At 39.9% G+C, this 10,626-nt stretch overlaps 1 protein-coding gene across 1 annotated transcript; it reads left to right on the top strand.

Annotated features, from left to right (window-relative positions):
- Nucleotides 1–36: 36 nt before the first annotated feature.
- MRPL47 (mitochondrial ribosomal protein L47) lies at nucleotides 37–9,879 on the top strand. The gene is made up of 7 exons (XM_058189091.1): nucleotides 37–167; nucleotides 2,429–2,571; nucleotides 3,699–3,759; nucleotides 5,862–5,958; nucleotides 7,574–7,704; nucleotides 8,288–8,383; nucleotides 8,497–9,879. Exons 1-7 carry the CDS (start codon nucleotides 79–81, stop codon nucleotides 8,600–8,602), a joined length of 723 nt encoding a protein of 240 aa, XP_058045074.1. The 5' UTR covers nucleotides 37–78; the 3' UTR covers nucleotides 8,603–9,879.
- The last annotated feature ends 747 nt before the right edge of the window (nucleotides 9,880–10,626 follow it).

The raw sequence follows: 10,626 nt of genomic DNA, 5'->3' as shown, positions 1-10,626 counted from the left end.
CCACCGACAAGAAACAAGCTAGAACGGCTCCTTCGTGTTGCCCAGAGAAAGGAATTGTGGGAAGGCGGCGGAGGCGACATGGCGCTGACGGCGATTTGCCGACGGTTATCGACGGTGCTTCGGGTGACCGGGGCGAGTCGAGGAGGTCCGGCGGCTTCGGCTTCCAGGTGGGGAGTCCTGTCGAGCGGGGAAAAGAGCCGGGGCTGCAAATTGGTTTTGAAGGCCTTGCAGGAGAAAATGCTGCTGTGTCCTTGCGAATGATGGCGAAGAGGGGGAGCCTCCCCTGGCAAGAAAATGTGAGGAAGGTGCAGATAATAGGATTGAAGCCTTCTCTGGAAAACAGAATAGAATAGGAGCTGGAAGGGACCTTGGAGGTCTTCTAGTCCAGCCCCCTGCTCAAGCAGGAGACCTTACACCCTTTCAGACAAGTGACTGTCCGGTTTCTTCTTAAAAACCTCCAGTGATGAAGCACCCACAGCTTCTAGTGGCAAGCTGTTCCACTGGCTATTTGTCCTCACTGTTAGGAAGTTTCTCCTTAATTCCAGGTTGCTTCACTCCTTTGATTAGTTTCCGTCCATTGTTTCTTGTCCTGCCCTCTGGGAAATAATTTGACCCCCTCTTCATTGGGTCAGCCTCTCAAATACTGGAATACTGTTATTGTGTCCGCCCTTAGTCCTTCTTTTCTCTAGACTGGCCAAACCCAAATCCTGCAGCCGTTCTTCATAGGTTTTAGTCTCCGGGCCTTTGATCATCTTAGTTGGTCTTCTCTGAACTTTTTCCAACGTCTCAACTTCTATTTTTATAGTATAGGCACCAAAACTAGATGCAGTATGCCAGGTGTGGTTTTAGAAATCGGTTTTAGGGTTTTAGAAATCGGTACTTAGAAAAAGAAAGTTGGGCCATAAGAAAGGCTGAGCGCCAAAGAATTGAGGCCTTTGAACTCCGGTGCTGGAGAAGATTCCTGCGAGTCCCTTGGACTGCAAGGTGATCAAACCAGTCAGTCCTAGAGCAGATCAACCCTGACTGCTCTTTAGAAGGCCAGATCCTGAAGATGAAACTGAAATACTTTGGCCACCTAATGAGAAGCAAGGACTCACTGGAGAAAAGCCTAATGCTGGGAATGATTGAGGGCAAAAGAAGAAGGGAACGACAGAGAACGAGGTGGCTGGATGGAGTCACTGAAGCAGTAGACGTGAGCTTAAATGGACTCCAGAGGATGGTAGAGGGCAGGAAGGCCTGGAGGATCATTGTCCATGGGGTCATGATGGGTCGGACACAACTTTGCAACTAACAACAACAACGACAACAACTAACACTTAATGTGATCTTGCCTCTATGCCTCTGTTTATACAACCCAGGGTTGTATTAGCCTTTGGGGCTGCTGCTTCACACTGCTGGCTCATATTCAAGTGATCGTCCACTAGGACTCCAAGGACTTGATCATGTAGACCTCATGAAAGTATGAGCTTGCTAGGAACAAAAAATTGGTAATGCCAGGATCTGGTTCCACTATTTAAAACCATTAAGGTTCCCGCAGTTAAATGTTTGGGTCGTCCTTGATTTACAACCGTTTGTTTAGTGAACATTCAAACTTACAATGGCACTGAAAAAAGTGATTTATTTTTTTACATATTTTTTTACACTTACAACTGTTGGAGCATCCCCATGGTCACGTGATCAAAATCCAGATGTTTGGCAACTGGTTCATATTTATGATGGTTGCAATGTCCCGCAATTATTTTGATCACCTTTTGTGACCTTATGACAAACAGAGTCAATGGGGAACCCAGATTCACTGTACAACCGCTTTATAATGTTACTAACTTAAAAACTGCCGTGATTCACTTAACAAGTGTGGCAAGAAAGGTTTTCAAATGGGACAAAACTTACTTTTTCTTTTTTTTTTTTTTTGAATTTATATCCCGCCCTTCTCCGAAGACTCAGGGCAGCTTACAATGTGTTAAGCAATAGTCTTCATCCATTTGTATATTATATACAAAGTCAACTTAATTGCCCCCAACAATCTGGGTCCTTATTTTACCTCCCTTATAAAGGATGGAAGGCTGAGTCAACCTTGGGCCTGGTGGGACTTGAACTTGCAGTAATTACAAGCAGCTGTGTTAATAACAGACAGACTTAGTCCGTTGAGCCACCAGAGGCCCATTAACAACTGTTTCCCTTAGTGACAGAAAGTTTGGGCTCACTTCTGGTCATAAATCAAGAACTAACTAAAACCTGAATATTTACTTTTAACTAGAGAATAATTTTTAACCAAGTGACTGACAATCATGGCATTGGTGCTTCTGAAACTAGATAGTATTTTATCAAAAGAAATATTTTGAATGTACATGCTTAAGAGGAAAATGTTTTATATTTCTATGTGCTTAAAATGTTAAAACAATTCTGCCCTTTTGTTGTTCTTGTTCAGAGGAATCATTGGTGATTGGCCAAAAAAATCTACAGAAGTGAAGATTTGTCCCTGTTCTGTATTGCTACATACGTCAGTATCTCGAAATGGATTGGAGGAATTTTTTGATGACCCCAAAAACTGGGGAAAGGCGGTTAAATCAGGTAAGATACCCTTGTAAATAGAAGAATGTAGTATTATAAGAGATTCAGCAACAGTGCATGTTGAGTCTCAATTTGTAAAAAATGCTGCTTATAGAATCCTTCCCCTCCCCCCAAAAAAGTGGATATTTCAGCCATTAGTCTGATTGTCAGACCTATGCCTTTAAATAAAAATTTAAAAAAATGGATTTCAACTATTTGTACTGTTTGTTTTGGATTTACTTATGCACAAGTAAAAATGTTCTAAGTTGTCCGAAATAATTTCATTGCTTTTTTTTCCTGACTTTAATATGCTTTCCGTTTTTTAAAGTTCTCCTGCATGCAAAAAGTATGTTACAAATGATTTTTGTAAATTTGTTTTGAGTAGTTCTGGTGAAATCTGCAGTTAGCAGTGATCAATGGGTAGCTCCATGTGCCAGAAAACAAGGTTTTCTTTTAAAATAATCAGTGATCCCAAGCCATAAATGTATATTGTTTGGCTGCCAATGCCTAAGTGGATTCTGAGGAAAGTTTTTGTACATCATCCTAAAATCCATAATGGGAAGAAAGTGTTGCGCTGCTTTTCAAGAAAAATCCAGGGAAGTTGATAAGTGACTTTTAAAACTATTCTTATAAAGAATAGTTAAATAAAACAACAGAAAAGCAGCAAACTGAAAACAATCCCCTACTTAGCAGAAGAAGAGATATCAAATATAACAAGTATTGCACTCTAGATGTCAGAATATGCAGCTTTTAAAAGAAAACCCTTGAGTAGTTACCAAAATACCAGCTATTTCCACTTAATCAGCACGGAGTAAAAGTTAGTATAGTCCAAGGGTCAGCAACCCCATGGCTTTGGAGCCGCATGTGGCTCTTTCATCCCTCTGCTGCGGCTCCCAGTCGCTGGTCGGCTCCACAATTAATAGGGCTTTTGGTTAGGACAGGTAGAGGAAAAAGAACGCCGCGCTAGGAGGCAGCTCTATGATGGGGGAGCCGGACTTCCAATCAGCTCCAGAATTAAATGTGGGGCTTCCAATTAGGACCTTTGTGGCTCTTTGAGTGTTTAAGGTTGCCAACCCCTGGTATAGTCTTAAGATCAGGAGACCTTCAGGAAGATGCTCTTGCTTTACTTTGCTTTGTGGCTTCCACAGGAGATTCCTGGACTGTCGAACAACTTCGAGGCAAAAGCAGCGACGACTTGCATAAGCTTTGGTGAGTGTTTCTTTGTATGATTTAAGAGGCCAGCCTTTCCTTGTGACAAGCTATTTGGAGAACTGCTTACCCATTTTTTTTTAAAAATGTACCGGTATTAGATTTCATTTGTAATCACAAAGCCTTTTGTCATGTCTCTAGATATGCAGAAAACTAAACATTTATACCACAGATTCTCTGAGGGAAGTGTCAATGGGGAGACTCTGTAATATATAGTACTTCAGGGGCCAGGTAAATCCAGTTCCGGTCCACCCTTAGCTGCAAAAGGACATTGCCCAACTAATATCATCAGATTACTATGGGAAAAATTTGAGGAAGAAGAAACTAAGTATGCTGGCTTGATCTCCTGAAGTCATAGCACAGTTTAAACATAATATGTTAATAAAAGTTATTTGTTTGGCTGGGACAGTGGTGGGTTGCTACTGGTTGGCCCCGGTTCAGGCGAACCGGTAGCAGTGGCGGCGGGAGGCTCCGCTCGGACGTCATCAAATACACTCTGTGCAGAAGCTTCTGCGCATGCGCAGAAATGGCGCACAAGTGAACCGGTAGCAAAAATAAGTGAAATCCACCACTGGGCTGGGATTTTATACAGGTTTTAAGTCAAAATTGATAAGAAAGAGAAGGGCATGAGGTATAGGAGAAGGTTTTGAAATGGGTAATACAAGTAATCCTAGACTTACAACCGTTCATTTAGTGACCGTTCGAAGTTACAACGGCACCAGAAAAAAGTGACTTGTGACTGTTTTTCACAGTTACAATCCTTGCAGCATCCTCAGGGTCATGTGATCAGAATTTGGACGCTTGACTCATAGTTATGACAGTTGCAGTGTCCTGGAGTCACATGATCACTTTTTGCCGTCTTCTGACAAGCAAACTCAAGGGGAAAGCCAGATTCACTTAACAACAGTGCCACTTACTTAACGACGACAGTGGCTCACTTAAAAACTATTACAAGAAATTTTGTAAAATGGGCCAAAACTCACTTAACAATTGTCTCACTTAGCAACAGAAACATTGGGCTCAGTTGTGGTTGTAAATTGAGGACTACCTGTAGATTATTTTTTTAAAAGGTGAAAAACATGGGAAATTAAGCATAAATCACAAGAGTGTTGTAAATTGAAAAGGGACAAGAGTGAAGAAATGTAAGTGCTGAAGTGCAAACATATCTAAGGAGTGCACGTAAGGAGTAAAACGTGTCTAAAGGAAGGGAGTTTAGAAAGGCAAGAGTCCAGCGGACAGGAATGTAAGGAAATTATAAATAATGGAGAAATAGAAGAAAGGAGATGTGAAAATAGGATGGAAGAGACATAAGTGGTGGGTTGGAAGGAAAGAGAAGGTTAGAAGAAGAAGCTAAAGCAGGCAGAGGGCTGGTAGATCTGAAAATTTAGACTAGTGGGAAAATTCCACCAGGTGCAGCTTCTGCTGTCATTGTGCCTTTAAGCAAAACTGAGGGAGAGCTGTGTCCTAAAAACAGCAGGTGATGGTAGCTAGCAGAATTTCTCACTCTGCAATGAATGTACAACAGTGTTCAGTTGCATCTAATACGAGTAATCTTCTTATGTGATTAATATGACTACCTATATTAATATTACAACTAGTACTGCTGTGTGGCAGTACCATTTTATTTGCATTTAATTAAAATACGTGATCATTTGTAGCTCAGTTAAAAAGCCCTAAAATGAAACTGAGCTTAGCTATTCAAGGTTGACTCAGCCTTCCATCCTTCTGAGGTCGGTAAAATGAGGACCCAGATTGTTGGGAGTAAATATGCTGACTCTGTAAACTACTTGGAGCTGTAAAAGCACTCTGAAGCGGTATATAAGTCTAAGTGCTATTGCTATGGAGAATATTATCCATTGTATAACTCAGTCAAAAAATTGGGTACCACAATGATGGAAACAACAAAACATTTTTCCAAGAAGGACAGTTGTGTTTTTTCAAGTATCCAAAGTATAGTGTTGTATTTAATTCTTATAAATTTTAACAGCTTAATATGTCTCCCATCCTAAATTTATCTCCCATTTCTTATTGAGAATCATTATCCTGTCTAACAATGTCATGTACCTTGTACAGGTAACTTGCTAATAGATTCTCTTTCTCAGGTATGTCCTGCTAAAAGAGCGAAATATGCTTTTAACATTAGAGCAAGAAGCAAAACGGCAGCTCCAGACAATGCCAAGTCCAGAAAGATTGGAAAAGGTAAATTACAGTCAAGAATGACAGTGGCAATTACATGTTCTTTGTTAAAAATAGAGAATTAATACACAAGATTGTTTATGTGATTTAGTATAAGGAAGGTTTTAAATGTTCTTAATTCCAAAAAGTCTTTTTGATCTGTTAATTTGCCTTGAAGTTTGTCATGAGTGCTGAGTCTATGGAACTTGCCAGCCAATGGAGAAGATATTTCTGGTTATCTGGTTCTCTAAAGAACCTGCAAGTCATACAGAGACTATATTGATTCCTGAACTGCTCCTTGCTAAAAACATCTGATCCAGGCAGAGAGCTAGGTTCAGAATACAGAATAACAGATTGTAAGGGATCGTGGAGGTCTTCATGGGAGCCCTTATACCATTCCAGATAAATGGCTGTCCAATCTCTTAAAAACATCCAATGGTAGAACACCCACAACTTCTGAAGACAAGTCCCAAAGGTGCTTTTTCAGGAGGCAACTGGACTTTTTTGTTTTTTCAAGATGCTACTTCAGTTCTGACAGGATAGTGGGGAATACAAGAATGGCTAAAACCTTCTTGGATGAGAAGTGAAATATCTTCCCCCACAAAAACCAAGAAAATCTAGTTGCCTCCTGAAAAAGCACCTTTGTGACAACCATGACCTGGACGACTGAGAATTTCTACAAACTTCTGAAGCTAAGCCGTTCCACTGATTAATTGTTCTCACTGTCAGGAAAATTCTCCTTATTTCTAGGTTGGATCTCACTTTGATAAGTTTCCATCTATTACTTCTTGTCCTACCCTCAGGTGTTTTGGAGAAGATGTTGATTGACAGCCCCTCAAATATTGGAAGACTGCTTTCATGTCATTCCTAGTCCTTCTCTTCATTAGAGAAGACATATCCAGATTCTGCAGTTTAGTTAAACTAGAGTAGACATAGCCAGTTGTGCAAGTCAAGTCATTATGATAGAGAGGAAGGTTGCTTGACACCCTGTCCAAAATGCTGTCTTTATGACTTCCTGTTACTTTTCTGATCATTTTGGGTTTTTTTTAATGTAAATGTTATATTGGGAAAATAAATGAGACACGAGTTCAGGATAGAAAAATAAGCTTTCAGTATATTTAGATCTATTTATGAATACATCTGCAAAGAGGTGAGATCAATGACGAAAAAAGCCAAATCTTTACTGAGAGGTTTATGGAGATTCTCAGTCACCCAGGTCTTGGTTGTCCCAAAGGTGGTTTTTTTAAGAGGCAACCAGACGTTCTGGTTTTTCTTTGAAGACATTTCGCTTCTTGGATGAGAAGTGAAACGTCTTCAAAGAAAAACCAGAAATTCCAGTTGCCTCTTGAAAAAGCACCTTTGGTGAAGTGTTTCTTTACATTCCCTATCCCTATCTATTTCAGTGGCTGTTACATACGTAGGAATTCAAGAAAGGTATTCTTTCATTTGTAAAGAGTAATTCTGGAGGGTTTCTTGCCTTATATTAAGGCAAAGCCATGACTTACTGCGGTGTATGAATCTAACCTATAACTACTGTACGTAGTACACCTTGTTACAAGACTAAATAACCCTGAATGATGTTGAGAGTATATATGAGCTCCACCTGTTGAACATCCCACTTCTGTTTTATACCCCTCAGGTTATTAAATCCATGGAAAGAATGGACCAGGTCATTCAGGAACGGGAAAATGCTTTGCGACTTCTGCAGACTGGTCAAGAGAATGAGTGGCCGGGCGAATGGAGATACGATTTCCTTGGGCGTATTATTTGGTAAACTGGCACATTAGATCTGTGGTGTATTTAGGAAATATTGAATAAAAGTGAAGTTTGGTGTAATAATTTTCAGGTTCAATGAAAGAAGTAACCAAGTAGGAAAATGTTCATCTGGGTTGTGGTAAGCACTAAACAGCTAGGACACACATATGGGAATTGCAACGAATTTGCACCCTGAAGCACTGCTGTTAAATGTTGCAAACATATGTGTGTGTGTGTGTGTGTTCAAGAGGGTGTTTTTTTTTTATAACAAGTCAACAATCCATTGTCAGTCTTCTTAGGGATATTTTGAGGAACAAATACAGTAATGATCATGTATTTTCAGAACGGTTTTTTTTGTTCTGATTAAAAGCCAATGAATTCAAGCCGTTTCAGATAAAACCAGCACAGTACAACAGCCAGGGAATTCTGGGAGTTGAAGTCCAAACATCTTAAAAAGCTAGAGGATGATTTTCTTTGCGTTGACGGAAAGTTAGAATTTAGAAGCAGAAAACATTGTAGGTAAATCTTTCTGCAAATACTTTCCAACATGGATGATCATTTTTGTCCTAAATACTTCTCCCATTTCTGTTGTTGGTAGGTATACTTTCAGAGAATGGCCAATTCCCTGGTACTTGAATGCAAGGCACAAGAAGAAACGGTTCTATTACCTGTCAAATGTCAAGCCTTTTATAAGGTAATAGTAGCATGCTTTAAAATGTAAATTATTATTTTTTAATTGTCTTTATAGTGGAGAGTAGCAGCTTTTCCACTCCACACTAACTTCTGGTGGTTGGTTTCATCCCACAGACTTAGATATGAGAAACTCCTGCGCAAGGAATACATGAAGGAGGAAAGCCAAAGGAGAAAGAAACGTTTACAGGAAGAAGCTCTAGCTGCAGAGTCTCAGAGTTAACATGGAACTGAAAGTGTTTGACGTTTGAGAAGACTAGAGGAATAACAAGAGGGCTGCTGGAAGTGAAAAGATGATACAAATGCTTTGACTTTGGTCATTACTTATGAATGGACACTAAGGTGGGAAATACTGTGTAAGTTCAGAAAGCAGCTCATTTTTTTATTACCAAAATAAAACTACTCCATATCTGCTGTGATTTTTTTTCCCATTTATATCTGGAATATTTCCATTTATATTTATAAATGCCGACTGCAACAGAAAGGACTAGGTATTGTCTGCAGTTCTCTGACTAGAGTAGGAGTGCCCAACTATGGCAACTTAAAGATTTGTGGCCTTCAATTCACAGAATTCTGGGAGTTGAAGTCCACAGGTCTTAAAGTTGCCAAGATGGGATACCTTTGTCCTTCCCATTCCTGTTTTCCACACAACCACCTACCCTGTGAGGTAACTTTGAACAAGCAGGGCTGGCGGTAAATATGTACATAAGGTCAAACTTTTGCCAAGTGAAGATGCTTGTGGCCAAGGTCATACCATTAATAACTGCATTTGTAGTACCATATTATGCTAAGTCAGAACCAATTAAGCTATATATTTTTTATATTCACATGACCCAGCTTGCTGTCTGAAAGCCCCAATGCTTTGCAGTGAACGTTGTAACAACCAATATAGACCTGAAACTAACTTTCCAAATATTAGGATGTTTCGTGTTTGACCACGAAAATGGTGTGAATGATTTAAAGTTATAAATAAATGACACACACCCCAAATGAGCAAATGGATGAATTGCTGTACCTTGGTAAAAAGTTAACTAAAGAAGGGGAAATGGATGATGCCATTTTAGAGAAAGCTGACACAAAGCATGTGGCTTTGTTCAAGAAATGAATGTTCGTTGAAAGCATACTAGAAGTGTGAGTTCAGTATATCATAGGTAAGCTCAGTACAGTGGTATTGGATAGTTAAATATGTCTGATAAGAGATGCATAGAGTTTATAGTGCTAAATGAATATAGACTAAACAAGAAAGTAACCAATAGGAAAGAAGTACAGAGGCACATGCTAAAAAAAGAAAGGAAGATGATAAATCACGAAACAAAAACATCAGGTGTGAGAAAGTGCAAGGCTAAAAAGGCCTTGGATGGAGAACACCTAAGAGACCTTTAAAGAAGACTGCATACAAAATGATGTAAGGGTATATTACAAAGCTTGATGAAAAATTGAGGCATTTTGTGAATGGTGTTGATGTAAACAAGTATATTAATTAAATCTCTTACCTCAAGATTTCAATTTATTTCCTATTCCCTTTCAGTATTCTGTAAAATATAGTTAAAGGTATATATGTACAATATGACATGACGTATTGTGCATTCGTACTCAGTTGTTACTTAATAACCCAAGATGCAAAACTATTTCTTTTGAATGGCATGTCAGTACTAAAATAAATTCAATTAGGTTTTATTTGTTTTTATCTTGGTGACATTTGGAGATTTCTGGAATCCATTTTAATTCAGCTGATTCAGTCTCTAATACACTATGAATAAATAAGCCAGGGTCTAGAACACTCTGTTAATTCTTTGAGCATTGGATCACTATCATCAAGTTAATCACACTGGTGAAGATTCCATAGTATCACTGTCCTGTAGTTAAACTCAAGCTGACTGTTCCGTTAACAAACAATAATTGGCTTAGCTGTAGATACATATATACCAAGAGTGTCAAACTCAAGCCCCGCAGGCTGGTACGGCCTACAAGGTGCTTAGATCTGGCTCATGGGGCCGCCCTGAAACACTACAGGACAGACCCATGGTGCCTCTGCCAGCAAAAATGGAGCTTGGGAGGGCCACATGCATCATGGCCCCCCAGCTCCATTTTCAGCTGCAAAGGCTGCCTGCAACCCTCTGCCCGCGAAAACAGAGCTGTTTTCGCTGGCAGAGTGCTTGGTCCATCAGAGGCGCTCCCAACATGAGTGATGTCGAGCTGGCCATGCCCCCCCCCCCCCGCGGTCAAACAAAACCCTGATGTGGCCCT

Source organism: Ahaetulla prasina, chromosome 6 (genome assembly GCF_028640845.1).
Source record: "Ahaetulla prasina isolate Xishuangbanna chromosome 6, ASM2864084v1, whole genome shotgun sequence".
Lineage (NCBI taxonomy): Eukaryota > Metazoa > Chordata > Lepidosauria > Squamata > Colubridae > Ahaetulla > Ahaetulla prasina.
Note: the sequence above shows the minus strand (reverse complement) of the source record. Positions and strands in the feature narration are given on the sequence as shown.